This window comes from Eptatretus burgeri, chromosome 2, assembly GCF_056783735.1.
Source record: "Eptatretus burgeri isolate ZD-2024b chromosome 2, Ebu_testis_v1, whole genome shotgun sequence".
In the NCBI taxonomy this organism is placed as follows: Eukaryota; Metazoa; Chordata; class Myxini; order Myxiniformes; family Myxinidae; genus Eptatretus; species Eptatretus burgeri.
The window spans coordinates 145,312,730-145,334,759 of NC_140962.1; the positions used below are offsets into that span (position 1 = coordinate 145,312,730).

The window sequence follows — 22,030 nt, forward strand, 5'->3', positions numbered from 1 at the left end:
GCACAAGCTCAAACCGGATCACCTTACTAGATCAGATGCAGCCGAGTGGAACTGCCAAGCACGCACCAGCAAGAAAAGAGATTCGTTTGGAAATAACGTCCCTGCTAAACTCGGGTGCGCGCCATGCCAGACCAATGAAAGAAAACATGAAGACGAGCAAGGTGCATTTCTATACAAAGCATTTATTACAATCAAGCGAGGAAAAGGAATGTGGCAGAGTGAATTGGATTTCTTGTATCTGTACAGCAGGGGATAGCAAGAAAGTCATGGGGTGCAGCAAAAGGCATCAACTTACAAAAGAAGACACAGAGCAGACTTATCCCGTTATATCTTCTCCAATCTTAATTTAAACAAGGACAGGCGAGATCACATACACACACAAACCCAAGGAAGATTAGATATATCCAAGAGAGAAAGAAAGCAGATGAGGATAAACGACGTCTCAATAACTGGCGTGGTCAGCAGACCAACGCAACCCAGAATGTTGAGGGAGAGAAAGGTGCGAGGAATAATGGTGGTGTCTAAGGTGTGGGAGTGAGAGGTGTGGTGTTCTGGAGAGAGAGAGAGAGAGAGAGAGAGAGAGAGAGAGAGAGAGAGAGAGAGACAGAGAGAGAGAGAGAGAGAGAGAGAGAGAGAGAGAGAGAGAGAGAGAGAGAGAGAGAGAGAGAGAGAGAGAGAGAGAGAGAGAGAGAGAGAGAGAGAGAGAGAGAGAGAGAGAGAGAGAGAGAGAGAGAGAGAGAGAGAGAGAGAGAGAGAGAGAGAGAGAGAGAGAGAGAGAGAGAGAGAGAGAGAGAATTTTCAATAGATGCGAAAGGAGAAAGATCCCAAACCGAGCTGTGTAAAGGTCTGTTTGAGTATCGTGCTCCTCCATGGGATACTCCGCCAGAGCGTTCCCACTTTCAGATGTGGCACGTTATCTCCTGCTTAATTATTGTGCTGGGGCTCATGGCAACGTGCGATCCGCACTGGTCCGTCTGGCTGCACAGTGGTGGCAGAACGTTGACAGCATGGCAGGGAGTCTTGGCAGTCGCCCTGGATCAGGCTCTCAAGAAGAAGCACGTCCCAGCAATCGCACACCAATAGCAAGACAGGGAGTGAAACGAGAGGCGAGCAAAGAGGCAGCAAATGGGAGGGAGCGAAGAAGAGGCAATGGAGAGGTGCTAACGGCTCCACGCTCCCCCTTTTATGAGCCCCGGGCGAAGGGTGGGGTGATGACCCAAAGCGACGTGACCCAAATCCTGTTCCTCTATTGGGCCACAGCTGGCCTCGGAATGCCCTGCCAGGCTCCGGGACCGGAAACCGCCTCAGTTGCCCATCTGTCCCGGCATGGGTAAGAACTTCTGACTCAACATAGGGCATGCTCCCTGAACCAGCACCCTGGCCCTGAACGTGCTCCAAGTGCAGTCTGCATGTCGAGAAGCAACGGACTTTCCCCATGACCCACGGGCCCTCCTCATGAGCCAAAATGCACACCCGGGCCCCATAGTAAACTCCCCGATCGCCATTCTTGCGACCCCTCCTCGTTGCCCCAATCTTACCATGGCCTGGTGATTGGATGTGGGTTGTATCAATTCCGCGTGCTCACCCGGTATGTCCCCGGTGAGATACAGTCAACCTGTTAACATCTGTTGCTTGGTCAAGCATTGCGCAGTATTGAGGACAATCCGAGTCGTGTAGTACTCTTCAAAATGGAGTGGAGAATTGTGGCAATGCAGAGGTACGAGGGGGTGCAGGAATATTTTTTCTGTGTGCGGGAGGATTTTGTGGTCGAAGTGATGAGGTTTGGTGAGTGAGGTGCAAAGTAAAGTGAGGTGCCGGTTGGAAATTGGCATGCACACTTGAATGAAATAATGTCACGTGATGCCCGTGCACAGGTTGGGTAGTGTGTAGTGGAGGGAGTGAAGTGGATCCAAGCCACGGTAGGGCCAAAAAAAAAAATGTTGCATTGGCGTAACCCGCCCGACCCTAAAAATTCCGCCAACCCTACGTTTTTTTTTTTTGTTTTTTTGCTATCGAAAAATTTTTCCGACCCTATTTTATTGCTATTTTTGTTGTTTTGCTATCGTTTTCAAGTATCTTGTTGATTGCGATCGCGATCGCAAATACCCGGAAGTGTTTCGGACAGAACCCGCCGACAAAAAGGGTGGTACTCGAGCCGGGGGAGATTTTGGGCGGGATTTATTAGGAAAAAAAATAAAAATAAAAAAAAGATCCCGACCGACCTACCCTATTTTTCAGTGACCTGTTACGCCAATGCAACATTATTTTTTTTTTGGCCTAGGCATCGTGGTGTGCTTATTATTCAATTGACTATTGAATGGCGTGTGCACTTACATGCTTGTTTTATACCATGGCGAGAAGGAAAGGGTTGGAGTGGGAATCAGAATTCGAGATTGTTGCCAGACTTAACTCCGAGACCCCTGCAAGACATTCTGTCCTGTTAACCCACGAGACATATGGAGAGGTCGAACTACACGAAGACTAATGAAATACCTGCCTGGGGATCACTGTATTTTGTAGATATTTCAATGTATACACACACACAAACCAGCGAAGTACCCATGCTGTGCACGGGAGGGGGTTAGACAGTCCGTTCTTGAAGGAAATGGGCAAAAAACTTCCTGCAGCTGACCCCAACAGAAGGAAGGTGGCTAATATTTCCATGATGTCACAATGGCGAATCTGCAAATGACAAATCCGCAAATGTCATCGGTATTTTCATTCCTAACAGCATCATTCCAATCACCGATTAGTAAATACTCCATCATTAATTAAAAAAAATACAAACACTTGTGAGGTAAACGAATAGAGATGCCGTTCTCACATGACAACCAATACAGACAGATCTGTCGGCAAGAAAGGGCGGACACAAAACACTTCGTCAGGATCGAAAATTAAAATTATAATTGCATTTAGAAATCTCCCATCTACCTTTGGAATGGATAAAAGCGGGGTCGTTCATGGTGAAACTCAAAATCACAATTGTATTGAGATCTGATCAAACCAGCGAATGTTTCTGCCGAACCCATGATAGCTTTTACTTCCGGATCGGGAGCAACTTCGGACGGATCTAAAGTTAAGATGATAATTCCATTGAGGAATTTATGAAACGTCCCACCCACCTTAGGGCATCCGCTGGGACCCCAAAACTGAGAGAGTAGTTCACAGTCAAATGGACGGACACTCCTGCTTTATAATATGGATATATACTGTATGTGTGAAAATCACGGATGTATAAACACGATTCATGTGCATGTGCAATCACAACTGTTGTATAACGCGTGTGCACCTGCTGCTACCACCGGTCGTCATCTCCACTCAGTCTCTGTGACTGAACGGAGCTTTTCCATGGAGTTGATGATGCTCTCCAAGCTGCACAGCCAGGACATGTCCCAATCCCATGTCGATCGGTGCAACATTGTGCCATGTGCGCAGCTCTCGCTTGGCTTTAGTACATCGGGTTAATGCATACATGTGGCAGGCCTTGGCCTGAGGGTTAATGTTTTGGTGAAATGTTTAACTACTCACCATGAAGTTTGAGCTTCTCAAGGAGAGATCAAATTATGTTTACTTCTTCCATAACTTTTCACTTTCACAAAGTCTTTTACCTCTTTTTTTTGTTCCTTGATAAAGTATTTGTGTGTTTTATTTTTTGATTTCATCATTCCACACCCATCCTTTTAACCTTAATTTACACCTGCAGGATCAATGTTTTATGTCCCAAAACAATACAACACCTGTGGACCATGCTTTTTGTATCTTCCAAAGTCATGCATTTTTCTCTAACTGACAAGCAATGTCTTTATTTCTTGCAGTTTTCGATGTCGCCACAAACATGAACAGAAAGAAAAGGGAAAGAAAGAGCAGCCGTTGTTCAAGGAGCCTCAACAAAAGGAAGTTGTGCAGATGCGGGACTTCAATGGTGAACAAGAAGTCTGTGAAAGGGAAAACGATGTACGTATACATGAACGAGAGGTTTGTCAAAGTGAAGAAGAAAAGCAGAGAAGAAATCCAGAAGAGGTGTACCAGAAAAAACAAGAAGCACGTCGGCGAAGAAGGAAAGAAAACCGAAAGAGAAAAGCACAAAAGCAAAGAGAGGAAAAGCAGAGGAAGATAGATGAAGAATTAAAACAGAAGGGGGAGGAAATGAAAATAAATGAACAGGAAGAACAAAAGAAAAGTGATGAAGAGATAAGCAAAAGAGAGGAAGATGATTTAATGCAGAAAGAGGAAGCAGAGATGAATCAAACAAAAGAAGAGAGGGCAATGGATCAGGAACACGAAAATCATTTTGAGAAATTTTGTGAGACCAAAGCAGAAGTACAAGAAAGTGTCATCATGGAGGAGAAAGAAGAAAGTGTTGTTGTGGAGGACAAAGACGAAAGTGTTGTTGTCGAGAACAAAGACGAAAGTATTGTTGTCGAGGACAAAGACGAAAGTATTGTTGTCGAGGACAAAGAGGAAAGTGTTGTCGAGGACAAAGACGAAAGTGTTGTTGTCGAGGACAAAAACGAAAGTATTGTTGTCGAGGACAAAGATGAAAGTGTTGATGTCGAGGACAAAGACGAAAGTGTTGTCGTGGAGAAGAAAGAAGAAAGTGTTTCTGTAGAGGAGGAACAAGGGAAAGTAGAAGAGCAAAGGAAAAGTGATGAAGAGCAGAGCAACAAAAAACTGGAAGAGGTGAACCCCAAAAAGCAAAAAGCATGCTGGCAAAGAAGGAAAACAAAGCGAAAGAAAAAGTACAAAAGCACAGAGATGAATCGCAGAGAAAGATGGATGAAAAAGGAAAAGAGGAGGAGGGGAAAATGAAAAGAAATCAACAGGAAGAACAAAGGAAAAGTGATGAAGAGAAAAGCGAAAGAGAGGAAGAAGCTTTCATGCAGAAAGAGGAAGTGGAGATGAATCAAACAAAAGAAGAGAGGGCAATGGATCAGGAACACGAAAATCATTTTGAGAAATTTTTGTGAGACCAAAGCGGAAGTACAAGAAAGCATTTGTTTCCACAAGAAAGACGAAAGTGTGTTCATTGAGGAGAAAGACGAAAGTGTCCTCATTGAGGTGAAAGAAGAAAGTTTCCTCATTGAGGTGAAAGAAGAAAGTGACCTCATTGAGGTGAAAGAAGAAAGTGTCCTCATTGAGGAGAAAGAAGAAAGTGTCCTCATTGAGGTGAAAGAAGAAAGTGTCCTCATTGAGGTGAAAGAAGAAAGTGTCCTCATTGAGGTGAAAGAAGAAAGTGTCCTCATTGAGGAGAAAGACGAAAGTGTCCTCATTGAGGTGAAAGAGGAAAGTGTCCTCATTGAGGTGAAAGAAGAAAGTGTCCTCATTGAGGAGAAAGAAGAAAGTATCCTCATTGAGGAGAAAGACGAAAGTGTCCTCATTGAGGTGAAAGAAGAAAGTGTCCTCATTGAGGAGAAAGAAGAAAGTGTCCTCATTGAGGAGGAAGACGAAAGTGTCCTCATTGAGGAGAAAGAAGAAAGTGTCCTCATTGAAGTGAAAGAAGAAAGTGACCTCATTGAGGAGAAAGAAGAAAGTGTTTCTGTAAAGGAGGAACAAAATGTGCAAAAGATTGGCGGTTGTAAACTGCATCGACAACAAGAACGGGATCAGAATTCCCATGAGTGGTGGGAGAATTGGAAAGAGCAGCAATGGCTGAAGCAGCAAGAAGAACAGCATCTGAAAAATAAGGAAAGGCTCTTCACCAAAAACAAATGAAGAAACAGAGGCAAGCAGCAAAGAAAAATGCTTTAGTTGAACAGAAACCCCACAGTGTTGGCACCATACATCAGCAGCAACAGAAGGCTCACTGTGTTGACTGGCTGCAGCAGCCCCAACAAACACAGTATGATGTTGAGGGGTTCCACCAGGAACAGAAGCCTCGCTGTGAGCACGCGTTGCAGCAGCAGCAGAAGCAGCAAGGTGTTGAGAGGCCACACCATGTGCAGGAAATTAAACAGGTAAGCACTCTTCTGTACTTTGTAGAAGTTGGGGTGAACATACTGGGTGCAAACACAGCCAACCTCAAGATCAAGACGTTAAGTCGAATGACAATTTTGCGCTTCATCTTCTTCGACATTGCTTTTAATGCTTCCTTCAAAGAAAAATATCCTTAATTGTGGAGATAATTGTAATTATAATGTTGGTGGGAAAGGTAACTTATAGGCATGTAAAAAAAGGATTCATGCAGAAGATCATTGCTGTGGAGGATAAAAAACAACAACTGAAACTCCCTCTGATTGGATTATATCACCAAATTCACCTTTTCATCGATTACCTGTTCCATCGCTGCATTTCCTTATGTGCCCTTTCCTGAACGAGTTATCAAACTGATGAAGACATCAATGCATTTAATCTTTCATTTTTCGGTTCTTTTTCAAAGGGTCCTCAGAAGCAGTGCGGATTCCCTCCTGCACCCCCTCACTTGAAGCCACGATATCGGTTGGAACGTAAGTTGCCAAGATCCTTACTTTACATAACAAATTATTCCAAACTTTGTCTAAATTACATGGTCTTCACCTGCACCGGGTCTCTTATTTTCTGTGTCTCAGAAATGATGAGAACAGATTAATGTTTTGCTGCACTCAGAGCCAGACAAGCACCAAACAAATCGTCCGATTGGTGGAAGTCCGACATGACTATTGAAGTATCCTTGCAGAAGTCATCGTGTACACCTGAATGATTATTAAAATATATTGTTTGGAAAACCAAATTTTGACAACCCCATTTTCAATCAGCTTGGAGTGACTCGAGCTGACTTCCATGAAACATTTCATCATGGTTCAGGAAGAGGGAGAGAGAGAGAAATCCATTCCAGGATAGTGGTGAATGACATGAGAATGAGAATGATTGAGATGATGATGACAGTGCTGTTGAGTGTTGATGACATCCTTCTGTTGATGTGTTTGCAGAGGAAGAAGTCATCATAATGGCCGCTGGGGAAGAAGATGAACTTTTTGGCAGTGAATCCATCATTCCCAATTTTAAGTGCTCCAGGAATATGAGATGTAATCTCAAACTATTACAGATGGCCAATCCAAGTTTTTAATAAAAAACAGTCTCCAGAACTACAGGTATGGTTAACACTTGAAAAACTTTGTTTGTAACTTGACACACTTTTTGAGTCCAAGTTTTTCAATCTGTCACTTACTTTTCATGACAAGAACTTAATAATGTTGAGTGAAGAGACTTTAATAATTCAAGTGCATACATGTGGTAGGTGAGGTCTCTCCCTGATCTGTACAATCAATGCCAATCATGTCTGTCATACATGAATGGATCTGCAGCCATTCATCCTGTATTCGCTGCAGCTACCATCAAGCGTGACTTCGTTGTTGTGCAAACACATTAACAATTCAACGTTATTTTTCACTTTTTCCTCCTTCCTTTTAGCTGCTGCCAACATCTGGATCAACTTTCAATATTCTTCCAAAACATCTCTGACCACAATCTTCTCTCTTCCTCATCAACTCAAAGACATCTTCAATCGTAAATCCCCTTCATTTTTTCCAATATATTTCACTACGACCAGCTTATCAAGCTCACCTGAAGATTCCACTAGAAGGACTTCAAACACTGCATGAAATGAGATTTACTGTTATACTTATTTAAAATTGCTTTCCTCATTGCTGTGCCGAAGGGCAGGATCCTTTCCATGTTTCTCAACCTTGGTTTTTCATTTCACTCCAACATCTCAACCTCCCCTCTTCAGGTCTTCCAAAAATATAGAGCAGAAGAAAGTCCCCAACATCAAGAAGCAAGATGAAAAGTAAAAACAGCAGCAATGACTGCATTCTTCCCTCCCGTTCTGGCGATCTCCCCAGACATCGTGTTCTACTTCAGTCGGTTGTCCATACAATCTGTTTCGGGAGGACATAGTTCAAGCCTATGAAACGTTTGTCGCTCCTGTGTGAAGCGGGACCATCGCCGTAAAATATAAAACACACAGGAAATGGCGCTTTGTGTTGAGGCACGGCGGTGATGGTCATGTTTAACCCTCGACCAGTCAAAGATTCCCGGGGGGTTATATGTCACACACGGCAAGATCAACTTTGGTCTTATTTGTTCTTATCGTGTCAAAGCAACGAGTCTTATTTGCTCTCTCCCACCTGACTCTCTCGCACTCTCTCTTTCCCACCCCTCTCGCTCTCCCCTCCTTCCTTGCTCCGCCCTTCCTTGCCCCCACCCCCTCCTCTCCCTTCTCCTCCATCTCTTTCCCGCTATCCCCCTTATTATTTACCTCCGCCATCTTCGAAGATGGATGGAGGTTACTGTTTTCACCCCTTTCTGTTTGTTACTTCCGAAATCTAAATATTTCGTAAGTATATTGATGACTTCCGTTTCTGTTTGTTTGTTTGTTTGTTTGTTTGTAGGCACGATAACTCGAACGGAAGAAGCTACCAATGTCAAATTACACCACATGATTCAGGAGGGTGGTGGCTAGCGCTGATTAGATTTTGGTCAAAATCGGTCAAAGGTCAAGGTCACAGTGAGGTCAAACATCCAAAACATTCGATTTTTGATGGTTTGGCACAGAATCATCGTAGAAACTTCTGGATTGCGTCGCTACCTTCTCGAGAGACGGCTTTTATTAGACAAGGTCAGAGGTCAAGTTGACGATTTCGTAAGTCCCAGTCTATGACTGCTTGTTTGTTTGTTTGTTTGTAGGCACGATAACTCGAGAACAGAAGAAGGTACCAATGTCAAATTACACCACGTGATTCAGGAGGGTGATGGCAAGTGCTGATTAGATTTTGGTCGAAATCGGTCAAAGGTCAGGTCACAGTGAGGTCAAACATTCGATTTTTGATGGTTTGGTACAGATAACTCGAGAACGGAAGAAGCTACCAATGTCAAATTACTTCACTTGATTCAGGAGGGTGATGGCTAGTGCTGATTAGATTTTGGTCAAAATCGGTCAAAGGTCAAGGTCACAGTGAGGTCAAACATCCAAAACATTCGATTTTTGATGGTTTGGCACAGAATCATCGTAGAAACTTCTGGATTGCGTCGCTACCTTCTCGAGAGACGGCTTTTATTAGACAAGGTCAGAGGTCAAGTTGACGATTTCGTAAGTCCCAGTCTATGACTGCTTGTTTGTTTGTTTGTTTGTAGGCACGATAACTCGAGAACAGAAGAAGGTACCAATGTCAAATTACACCACGTGATTCAGGAGGGTGATGGCAAGTGCTGATTAGATTTTGGTCGAAATCGGTCAAAGGTCAGGTCACAGTGAGGTCAAACATTCGATTTTTGATGGTTTGGTACAGATAACTCGAGAACGGAAGAAGCTACCAATGTCAAATTACTTCACTTGATTCAGGAGGGTGATGGCTAGTGCTGATTAGATTTTGGTCAAAATCGGTCAAAGGTCAAGGTCACAGTGAGGTCAAATATTCGATTTTTGATGGTTTGGTACAGATAACTCGAGAACAGAAGAAGTTACCAATGTCAAATTACACCACGTGATTCAGGAGGGTGATGGCTAGTGCTGATTGGATTTTGGTCAAAATCGGTCAAAGGTCAAGGTCACAGTGAGGTCAAACATTCGATTTTTGATGGTTTGGTACAGAATCATCGTAGAAACTTCTGGTTTGCGTCGCTACCTTCTCTAGAGACAGCTTTTATTAGACAAGGTCTGAGGTCAAGTTGACGATTTCGTAAGTACCAGTCTATGACTGCTTGTTTGTTTGTTTGTGAACATTATTACGGAAAAACTCCTCGACGGATTTCGACGAAACTTGGTGCGGGGGGGTTACGTATGGTCCAAGGATCATGCCATTAAATTTTGGACTTGGTCCCTCCCCCCCCAAAAAAAAAATTCTTAGAAAAAAAAAATATATATTTTTTGCATTTCTGCATGTTTTAAGTGATTTCCAAACCCCACAAAAATATTGTTACCCCCCCCCAAAAAAAATTGTTAGAGAAAATTTTTTTTCGATTTCTTTTTTTTGCATTTCTACATGTTTTACGTGATTTCCAACCCCCACCCAAAATTGTTACCCCCCGAAAAAGGGAATTTTTTTGGGCATTTCTACATGTTTTAAGTGATTTCCAACCCCCCCCATAAAAATTGTTACCCCCCACCCCAAAAAATTGTTGGAGAAAATTATTATTTTTTTTTTTGCTTTTCTACATGTTTAAAGTGATTTCCACCCCCCCAAAAAAAAACTGTTCGAGAAAAACAAATTTCTTTGCATTTCTACATGCTTTAAGTGATTTCCAACCCCCCCCCCAAAAAAAAATTGTTAGAGAGAAAAAAAAAATTTTGCAACTTTTTTTTCAACAAAATTTCGATTTCTTTTTTTTTTGCATTTCTACATGTTTTAAGTGATTTCCAACGCCCCCCCTCCCCTCCCCCAAAAAAATGTTGGAGAAAAGAACTATAACTCTGTCAGCACTGTTGACATCATATTTAATGAATAAGAGATAGGATTCACTTGAGTGACCCAGCAGTATTGGCGGCGGAGGTTTTGCACTCTCCCAAGTGCTCCCCCTCAAGTTCCTGTATGTGAAGCGACGGGTGGTGCTTGCTATTCCTTAAATAAAATGGCTATGTATTCTAAAAATTCTGAAATGTTGGTTACAATGCCAGGTTGTACACGATTTAACGTCCCAATTAGAATTGGATTTGTAAAGAACGGTGTATAGCTCATCTGAGAAGAGAACCTTGGGCTATGATATGAATGAGTTCGGGTATATTTTTTCATTTTCAATAAACCTACAACATCTACAAGAATCTACAAGTCTCAAAAGGGAGAATAGTATCTACTTGGTGGGGATAATGAGGTATCAGCAAATAAAATAATTTTACGTGAATAAAATCAACAACAGATTTGCCATAGTATATACATATGATGAAGATACAAAGAGCAGGATTCTTCAGTGTAAGTAAGGGAAAAAAAACCCCTTCATTTGCAAACAGGAAGATGTGGAGTTATTTCCTGTCATCATATTGTTGCGGTTCTGCAAAACCGCATGTCTCTAAGGCAATGGCACCCAACATAGTCATCCCCAGGCAGTTATTTCATTAGACCTCATGCAATCAGACCTTCCCCTCATGTTGAAGGGGTGAACAGGACGAAGTGCGTTACGTGGGTCTTATAGCTCAGTCTACTATTATATCTCTCTCTCTCTTCCAATAAATCTTGATTTCCATTTCAAGCCTTTCCTTTTATCCATGATACAAATCAAGCAAGCAAGAAAACACACGCGATAAGAATAACAGCATCCAGTCAGCCGCCTGTGAAAGAATCGGAACAACGAGGACACTCGACGGCACTCGCATGGCGCGCCCTTTCATTCAAATGTGCGTGCCAATTTACAATGGCGTCTCACCTTGCTCAACCTTTGCTCACCAAAAACTCACCACCTCGACCACCAACATCTCCTGCACACGGGAAAAATCATCTCGCACCTCTGCATCGATACATTTCGCCAACAAACAGAGGCCTGCTGCATGGCCCAGTTCACTCGGACCACATGGGTTATTGGCGTTCACGTGGACAGGCCAAGCGCGTTGGCAGCGCCAGTCACGTCTCGCTATAGTTAACTCGGGGGCGGGACCAGCACGTCCCTCGTCCAGTCGCCAGAACACGGGCGGTGCGGGATGAGGGTCACGGGGTGGGGGGGGGTCCTGGAGTTTGGTGCGGGGCTCCGGGTCGTCACCCCGCCTTTCGCCCAGGGTTTATAAAAGGCGGATCATGAAGCCATCTGCTCTCTGTTCTGTTTTTTTGCATGCCTCCTTCACCTTGGTCTGTTTGCCTTGCCCTCTCCTTGCCTCTCTGCTCCACACTCTCTTCACTGCTCCTTGTCTGCTGTCGCTGCATCTACACTCGAGGTTGGTGTGTGATAGACGTTCTTCTGGGACCAGTGAGGAGCACACGTTTCCGCGAGACCTGGCAAAGTGATTAAGCAAGAGATAATGCGCCGACACGAGGTGGGATCGCTCAAGCGGAGTGTCCCACAGAGGTACATGCTGCACTCACAGACCGATGCACGACTTGGCTAGGAATCTTTGACCCGCATCTTCTCTCCTCTCTCTCTTTCCACCCCTCTATCTCGTCCCCTTTGGATGCACCAAGGAGCATCCCACTGATTCAAAATCACAGTTTCCTATGGCATGACACCGTACTCCCCATATTGCACCACACCACACCTCCCACTCCCACACCTTAGACACAAGTATTTCTCCCTCCTACCTCCCCCAAAGCATCCTGGGTTGCGTTGGTCGGCCGACCGTGCCAGGTATTGTGAGGCCGTTAGTCCTCATCTGCTCTCTTTCCTTCTGGCTATCTAATCTTCCGTGTGTGTGTGTGTGTGTGTGTGTGTGTGTGTGTGTGTGTGTGTGTGTGTGTGTGTGTGTTAGGGTGTTTCACAAAATTTATTTTCACAAAATTTTGGCAGATCGCTTTTTGTCTTGTTGCAATTGGCATTGCAAGCATCTGTACCAAAAATGGAGTCAATTGCTGCACATTTAGGGGTGGCACACTTTTTTACAATGTTGACTTTTTTCTATTTTCAGGAATAATGGCATCAAGAAAGAAATGTAACTTGCTCGAGAAGCCCCCTCTACCTTCCATTTTGGGAGCTCGCCTTCCCTCAAAGGAGCAAGTGCTACTCCACCTCCTCTATCATATTGAAGAGGGGAAGGCATTATCAAAGGCCACAACAGCAACAATGGATGAAGTGAAGAAGATATGGGAGAGAGCCAGTTTACCGACAATGACGGATGCCAATCTTCGAAAAAAGATCAAGAATCTGTATGCGGAGTACAAGAAACTAATAAAAGAGAAAAACAGAGAGACGGATGGAGCTCTTTTACGTCGTGAAACTTGGCTAGGGGATCTTCAGGACCTCTTCGATATTGCTGCAGCAAACATATTCGACCTGAAGATCCCTGAAGAAGACAAAGAATTTCTAAGGTGCCAAAGAGAAGACCAGATGTCATGCTCTTTTGGATGTGTAGACAAGGTTCAGCAAGGGAAGGATAAGAGAAAGAGGTTAAGAGAAGCTGACAAAAACGCAAGAGCTGAACACAGTGCAGAAACAATGGCAAAACAGAAGTGTATCCGAGGTACTCACACGCTATCTCGATTGAGGGAAGAAGTTGGACAAGATTCATCAACAGCCTCTGAAGATGGTTCAGACGAAGAGTTCGCTTACAGGGCAATGCCTGCCAAGCCCAGCCATATCTCACATGCAGGATTAAAGAAGCGAGGCTCATCTGAAGTACTTGTTGCTTCATTGACAACAACATGGGACAGAGAGGGTCTATCCAATCGTCAGGCTGCTGCATCCTTCATAGTGACAGCAAAGAGCTTGGGACATGATGTTAGCAATTACTCAGTAAGTTCCACAACTGTCCATAGAGCTGAGGTTGAGCAATAAAAATTGAGAAAAAGTGTGCCACCCTTTTCTGGTGTCCTATTGGCTCATTTTTTGGTACAGATGTTCAAAATGTCATTAGGAACAAGGCAAAATGCGATCTGGCAAAATTTGGAAAACTTTTACTTATACCATTATATTGTGAACCACCCTAGTGTGTGTGTGTTTGTGTGTGTATATGTGATGGCACCCGTCGTAGCATAAGTTAAGATTGTAGACGATAAAACAGGATGAGTCTGCTCTGTATTTGCTTTTGTAAATTGCTTGACTTTTTGTCGCACCCCACAAATTCCTTGCTATCTCTGCTGTACATAATAATAAACCCCATTCACTGTGCCACATACATGTACCTTTCCTCTCTTGAGTGTAAATAAATGCTTGTGTAGAAATGTTCCCAGCTCGTTTTTGTCTTTTCCTTCATTGTTCCAGCATTGTCCGTATCCCAGCCAAGCCGGGACGTTATCCCCCAACGATCTGTTTTCCGAGCTGGTATGTCCTTGGGCAGTTAAGCTCGGCTGCATCGGATCCAGTAAGGTGATCCAGTTTGAACAAGGCATACCGAGGGCGTGCCCCCCGGTAATTAAATCACGTGACCATTAGGTAACCAGTATTCATTAGACGGAGGACCCTAAGTCACGTGGTTGAGTTATTGGCGTCACGGTCGATTAGTGACCCGTGCGCCATGGAGTTATCCATGTGTGATGGCCTGCGATTCCGGAGATTCTGATGGGAACCCGAGGAAGCTTTCCCCCCCCCCCCCCCACTCTCGTGGTCGGCAAAAATGAGTGCCAACTTGCTGGTATCCTATGTCGAAGTGGCAACCCATCCAGGGTAGTACCCAATAGCCAAGGAGACTGCTTTGGCAGCACCAACGCTCTGCACAGAGTATGGTCCCAATGGATTGGATGGATTGGTGAACAAACTGATGGACATGCAATTTTCATACGGCATGATGTGAATTAAATAAACATTAAAATCGGCTTGGTCGTGAAATACCTGCATCTGTAATTAATTATTCGGGAGGCCACCCGGGAAATTCCTTGGCTATTTATCATAAACACTTCCGCTTTAAGGAAGTTATGCACACATACATTGTAAACTTATATAAAATGTAGATGTATACTTATGTGCAGTCATCATCACCTTTGAGTTTATGTACATTTTCAAACTGAACAAGGTACTTTTTCATGACGACAATCGTCATGATTAATATTTTAAGTCTTTAATGAAAAAAATTGTCCTTTTGTCAGTGTTTTCTATGTACTGGATGCTGTCGAGATGTCCAGGGGTGTGTTCAGTTACCAAGCAGCGAGCTAGCGCTTGCCAAGACAGCCGTTCCTTCTCAACGGGAAGGGGAGTCTGGAGGGACGAAGGTGCGGTGGGAAGAGGAAAGGGTGGGGTGGGAGGAAGAAAGGGTGGGATGAGGAAAGGGTGTGGTGGGAGGAGGCAGGGGAAGAGGTGTGGTGGGTGTCCGGAGGGCCAAGGACGGGAGGAGTGACCCGGTGTTGTCTGGCAACGCCGGGTACCCTTTCTCGTACTAATAAGAATAATACAAATGATTTCAAAAGGGTACCTGTTGGTCCCCTAATAATGAAAATTATTACAACAAAATTATTACTTTGTCTTCTCCATATTCTCATTATGAAGCTTTCTTGAAGATTGAATGACAAAAATCAAATGGTAAAAAAAGTTACAGCCTGGACAGGCACAGAAGTCACTGCATAAGTTACATAACCCCGTCTTCCGCTGTGTGTGGGATGGGCTAAATGTCCTCTTAATAACGAACGAAAAGTTCTTAGTACAGATAACATGTATACGAAAAACAAAGAACCAAAATCAATGATCTAACGCTGAACCCCACCGTGTTTGGAAATCATGTCCGTCATCACCTCATCGGAGGCCACATATTTGTTCATGTTGCATTGTGGGTCAATTCACCAAAATAAGAGGAAAAGCAATTTATTTTTGATATATTTTGTTGATTAGAAACCAAAAGAAAACGAGAATAACAAACCAGAGATGTAAATTTAATTAGTTTACATTTAACACACACTGAAGCGATACCAGGAACTAACTAGGTTGATCATTACGTGAGTGATCTGCTTATTTGAATACCTCATGATCAAGGGAACTTTTTTGCATTTTCTTTTCACGGCATTCCCATGTCGCGAAACGCAAAGATATCGCTTTCTTTTTGCTTGAGGATTCAGTGGTAGGGAGTTATAAGAAAATCAAAAACCATTTTGTTACGGCCACGGGTACCGAGTGTATTCCGAGGGGGTTAATCCCCGTTTCTCCTTGGAAGAGCCGGACCGGGGGCCACCAATCACAATTAACTTTGTGGTTCAGTGGGTTGCTTTACAACCACGAATGCCAATCAGTTAACCACGAGTTCCAGTTTCCACCATCTAATTTGCTGTTTAACTCGAGGTCACATGGCTTCCTGAACAGGGAACACGCCCTCGGCAATGCACCAATCTTATCTTGATTAGATCTTAATTGGGGTGGCTGAGCGTTTACTGCTGGTGTGTGCCGACTATGACAGGTCAATTAGTTTGGTAATCACCTCCCAGTCTATCTAGTTTCGGCCAATGCTGGATCAATGGAAGGAAAGGACAAGCACCGATAGGTTGAAACGTCAACAAGGAATTTATAAATAAGGGGGAAAGAAATACACTGACGAACTTTTTATTTCTTTGTGCTGAAAAGAGGTGAATTCAAATCAATCAAAATGATCTCAAACAAAGAGAATTAAACAGGCATTGATAGAAAAAAACTGGACAAAGAGCAGATACTTATCACGATGGCTTACTTAACGATTAAACACGAGACAAGGGTAAACAGCAGATCATTCACGGGGGGAAAAGAAATCCGTCTCGGCTTACCAAGGCAGAAGTCGTGCAACCAATAAAATGTCCCAAAATGTGTGAGCATGCCTTGGTCCGCTGCCAGCGCCCTGCTTCGCCGTGCACCCACCCACAAACATGCTCGAACACCAATAAACGTCACGTAGTCACCCCCAGGAACCAGGGACGTCAAGAATCAGGTATGCCAAGAGCAGGTCCCAAGCAGAACGAGCAGGAACGGTCAAACTGTCAACCACCGTCAGGAGCCACCAGGAGCCACAACCAACCGACAGCTGCAAGGAGCTGTAAGGTGCTCTGAGGCGCTGTGAGAAGCTGTAAGGCGCTAAGGCACTGTAAAGGCACTGTGAGGCTGTCACCAGTGATCAGAGCTGCAAGGCCATCACCAACTGTCACAAACTAAACTGTTGCCAGCTCACCGACGGTCTGACTGGAACTGACTGCAGCTGAACATAGCCGTCACCCAGCTGTCACAAACTGTCACAAAACTATCAGAGCTTTAATAACCCGCAACCAGCTGTCACCAACTCTCACAAAAACGGTCCTCTCGTCCTTTTTATAGCCATGCAGTCTGGCCGGAGCCTCAAGCAGACTTCATCCAAATCTGCCTTGCCTACTGGCGCATCGTTGCACGTCACCAACCACCAATCTCGTGACGATTACTTCCTTACCAGAGCGAGATGCAACCCCCAAATCAGCACAGGCCTGGCTTACAATGCCATGTTTGTGGTGCTGGACGAATGGTAGAAAGCAGCCATTTGCCTGAATTACCGAGCGAAAATGTGAAGCGCTCATAAAACGTCAACAACAACTATCCACAGAGCTGCCAAATGGGGCATCAAACGTTGATGGAAAAAGGTGGGCATCAATGTCGGTGAAAAAGGTGGGTGTCGAATGTCGATCATTACATCAGAATAACTGCTCAGGAAAAGCCCGTGGTGTACTCAATCAAATGTCCTGTAAGTCCAAGGTGTAAATAAATTGTCCACCTCCAAGCCAATGTGTCCTGATGGAAAGGGGGTAGAGGAGCCTCCATTGGGCTAATGGCTCTCTCACGTGCATGAATGTGTCTGTCGTAAAGAGAAAAAGGCCATCCCATAAAAAAGGGAATAGATTCTCTACCCTTCTCAATGCATCAAAGTTAGAATCCCACCAGACATGGGGATGGGTCTATCCTGGATATGCATTGAGGGAAATAACTGCCTGAGGACCAAAATGCTTGTTTGCATTAGTCGGATCCGATTCTGAAATTCGAAACAATATATATATATATATATATATATATATATATATATATGTATATATATATATATATGTATATATATATGTATATATATATATATATATGTATATATATATATATATGTATATATATATATATATGTATATATATATGTATATATATATATATATATATATATATATATATGTATATATATATGTATATATATATATATATATATATATATATATATATATATATATATATATATATATATATATATATATATATGTATATATATATATATATATATGTATATATATATATATATATGTATATATATATATATGTATATATATATATATGTATATATATATATATATGTATATATATATATGTATATATATATATATATGTATATATATATATATATATATATATATATATATATATATATATATATACATACACACACACACACATACACACACACACACACACACACACACACACACACACACATACACATACACACACACACGACAGTGCCAAAAGTATGCAGACACCCTTTCTAATTTGTGGATTCGGCTATTTCAGCCACACCCATTGCTGACAGGTGTATAAGATCGAGCACACAGCCATGCAATCTCTGTAGATAAACATTGGCAGTGGAATGGGCCATACTGAAGAGGTCAGTGACTTATTCAACGTGGCACCGTCACAGGTTGCCACCTTTCCAACAAGTCAGTTCATTAAATTTCTGCCCTGTTAGAGCTGCCCCGGTCAACTGTAAGTGCTGTCATTGTGAAGTGAAAACGTTAAGGAGCAACAACAGCTCAGCCACAAAGTGGTGGGCCACATAAGCTCACAGAATGGGACTGCCGATTGCTGAAGCACGTAGCATGGAAAAATCGTCTGTCATCAGTTGCAACACTCACTACCTTGCTTCAAACTGACTCTGGAAGCAACATCATTACAAACAATGTTCGGTGAGAACTTCATGAAATGGGTTTTCATGGCCGAGCAGCCATACACAAGTTTGTTGGAGGAGGAATAATGGTCGGGGGCTGTTTTTCATTGTTCCGGCTGGGCCCCTTCGTTCCATTTAAGGAAAATCTTTATGCTACAACATACAATGACATTCTACACGATTCTGTGCTTCCAACTTTATGGCAACAGTTTAGGGAAGGCCCTTTCCCATTTCAGCATGACAATGCCCCTGTGCACAAAGCGAGGTCAATAATGAAATGGTTTGTCAAGAACTTGACTGGCCTGCCCAGTGCCCTGACCTCAACCCCATCAAATACTTTTGGGATGAATTGGGACGTTGACTGCAAACTAGACCTAATGGCCCAACATCAGTGCCTGACTTCACCATTGCTCATGTGGCTGAATGGAAGCAAATCCACACAGCAATGTTCCAACATCTCGTGAAAAGCCTTCCCAGAAGAGTGGATGCTGTTATAGCAGCAAAGGGGGGAACAACTCCATATTTATGCGTATGATTTTGGAATGAGATGTTGGTCGAGCAAGCATCCAGATACTTTTGGCCATGGAGTGCATCTTGTACTAATAAAAGGGGATGTGTGCATGTGTGTGTGTGTGTGTGTGTGTGTGTGTGTGTGTGTGTGTGTGTGTGTGTGTGTGTGTGTGTGTGTGTGTTGGTTTTTATGTCCATCTGTGGGTTTCAGAAGGTGTAACGGATCCCTCCCAGGTCTCGCAGTATCCACCATCACTTGTATGTTTGTGTGTTTGTCATTGATTGGTTTCTAAATATGTGGATTTCAGAATGTGGAACGGAGTCCTCCCAGGGTGGACTCAAAGTGTATAACTTAATTTCGGTATGAGTCACGATCTACGGACCAAGCTGTGAAGTTTTCTGTTCTCAAAGTTTCATGCTGCAGGCTCTCTTCAGGATCGTTACTGAGCCCAGGACGGTTCCCAACTGTAATTTGTTTGTAGTGATATTCCCAGGGATGGCTTTTAATATCTCTGTGATGTTCTTATACATCATTCCCATGAGGTTCTTCATCATCACTGGCACAACTTTGGAATTCTTCAGCTTCCTGGATCTTCTCACTTCATGCTTGAGGTCTTGGTATTTGGTCATTTTCTTGATTTCTGCATCGTTAGCCCAAAATCACTGCTATTAACATCTCAATTAGCAATGCCTTCTCTTTTTTTTGCACCTAAGTATGATATCTGGTCGCAATGCTTTGTTTTCGATGTTCACACCCGATGTGATCATTAGGTCGTACGTGAGTGGTACTTCAATATTTTCATTGATTGCTTTTGGTTAATTTTCCTACATATTTTCTGCAACTAGAATATCAAAGTTTTTGCAGATGTGCCAACGGATTACTTTACAAACTCTGTTGTGTCGTTATGTGAACAGCTGTTCTGACAGTTTTTTGTGTTTGGTCATTAAGCGTCATATTATTCTCTTTGCGAACCCCACCTCCACACCCCCACCTCCCTTTTTTTTTTTCCTCCTCTCTCCCACCCTTCTCTCTCACTCTGTCCCTTCCTCACTCCCTCCTCCTCATAAAATGCAGCACACTCCTCCCACACCTCTGTCGCTCTTTCGCTGTCACTGCCTGTCTGTCTCTCTCTCTCTCTCTCTCTCTCTCTCTCTCTCTCTCTCTCTCTCTCTCTCTCTCTCTCTCTCTCTCTCTCTCTCTTGTGCACCCCTCCCTCCCGCAGTGAATAGCAACGTTTGGTGAGGTTTCGCTCTCCCCACCTCCCCCCTAGCTCTCCCTTCTTCATCCTCTTTGCCTCCCCTTCCTGCTCTTACCCTACACCTGCCTCCCTCTTCCCCCCCCTCCCCCCCCCGTATATAATAACAAAGTTCTTTCTAACCACTCACTGACTGATATTAAAGATCGGTGCCTTCCGGGTGAATAAGAAAGCTGAAATTTTTCGTGCCAATGGACAGTGAAGCCCGTGCACCAGAAAAAAATCACAGAATTGTTGGACATTATCTGTAAATGAAAATATAAATAAAGGAAAAAATTGCAGGTGAGTGACCTAATGAATGGGGAAACGGTTCGTATGTATGTTTACACAATGTGTAAGCACACCCCGCTAGAGTGTATACATACACATGTATATATATATATATATATATTGTTACGAATTTGGAATTCAATTGCACACAACATGCAGGTTCCCTTAGTCAGCTATGTCAATAAGTGCATGTTCCCTAGATAGCTCACCTTCCATTGTTTAAATGTTTGAAATTGATTAGATGCGCTGCGGATCGATTTAATAGTTAGGGAGCGAACAATGGAGACGTCTCTCCCCCTCTTCTGCGAAGAGGAAGAAGAACCCTGCGGTGACGTCAACAACTCCCTCCCACCCGTGGTTGAGCGGGGGTTGGATCACGAGGGCATGAGTCACGCCGGGTGCGGGGGAGGGGGTGCAAAGGATAAAGAGGACATCTTTTCTTTGTTCGCGTGGGAGTCGCGTGGTAGGGCTGAGTTCGTGGGCTGAGTTTGTGAAAGTCCCGTGTAAAGAGTTCGGGGGAGTCCCGTGTGCAGAGTTCGTGTGCTGAGTGCCGTTGGAGGAGTAAGCTTTTTGCTTCAGAGAGAGCAGTCATTCAGCAGCCGTCGGGTCCTGCTTGGCTTGAGGCCTTTGGAAGCTTTTTGCTTCGGCTAGCTCAGTGAGCTTTGGCTGCTGCTTTGTTTTGGAAGGAACTTGAGCCGGTTGTTCGGCTCGAGCTGCGAGTGGAGCTCTTCTTCCTCTTCTTCTTGGTTTGTGGAGCTTTTTGTTCTCCATTTTGTTTCCCGGCTTGGTGCGACGCATCGGCCTCTTCTTGGAGTTGGATCCTCGGGGAAGCGACGATCGACAGGAAGGATCGGTGCCTCGTCTCACCGACACGTGTTGAGAAGCGCGGAAGGATACGCGGGAGCTCGGGAAGGATCGCGGCGATTGGATCCAGCTCGCTCTCGCTGGAGCCCGGGTCCGGACAAGTTGAAGACCAAATGAGGTGGAAAGGTTCGAGTCAAGCTCTGAGTTTTAACTCACCTGTCCTCCGAGCTGGAGCTCGTGATTAAAGGCCTCAGCCACCGTTGTGTGTGTGTGTGTGTGTGTGTGTGTGTGTGTGTGTGTGTGTGTGTGTGTGTGTGTGTGTGTGCGTGTGCGAGAGTGAGTACGTGTGTCTGTGGGCCCGTCTAATAAGTAGGAACTGCTGTTAGGTGTAAATGACTACATAATAAGTAGACGGTTGTAGTTCTTTTGTCGTGCTTTTGTTACTTGCATAATTGCATACGTGTTTTGCCTTATTTAATTGCATACGTGTTTCATTATAATAAATGTCATTGTGTGAATGTAAACCTGCTCGTTGCATCCATTCCCTCATTGACTGAACATTTCGTGTGTTGGGAGTTAGAAAGCCATTGGTTTGCCGTAATAGGGGGACATTTGGACTGACGGTTCTCGGCGATTACACCGCTCGGAATCGCGCACGGACAAGCTCGCCTCGGCGGTTTGTTCCGTACGAGACCCGTCGAGGGTGGAATACCCCGGTAGTTGGATCACGTGGGTATTTAGGTACATTGAAGAT

The 22,030-nt window shown here is 43.8% G+C and overlaps 2 protein-coding genes across 3 annotated transcripts in view; one reads left to right on the plus strand and one right to left on the minus strand.

Annotated features, from left to right (window-relative positions):
- Positions 1 to 9,888, plus strand: part of LOC147033435 (uncharacterized) — a 30,103-nt gene extending 20,215 nt beyond the window's left edge. Inside the window, exons 5-9 of the mRNA XM_085871633.1 lie at positions 3,816 to 5,954; positions 6,377 to 6,443; positions 6,906 to 7,067; positions 7,387 to 7,482; positions 7,706 to 9,888. Coding sequence (XP_085727759.1) covers positions 3,816 to 4,809 — 994 coding nt within the window. The 3' untranslated portion in view covers positions 4,810 to 5,954; positions 6,377 to 6,443; positions 6,906 to 7,067; positions 7,387 to 7,482; positions 7,706 to 9,888. The remainder of the gene's footprint in view (positions 1 to 3,815; positions 5,955 to 6,376; positions 6,444 to 6,905; positions 7,068 to 7,386; positions 7,483 to 7,705) is intronic.
- LOC147033431 (uncharacterized) overlaps positions 1 to 22,030 on the minus strand; it is a 319,898-nt gene that overhangs the window by 136,797 nt on the left and 161,071 nt on the right. The window lies entirely within an intron of this gene.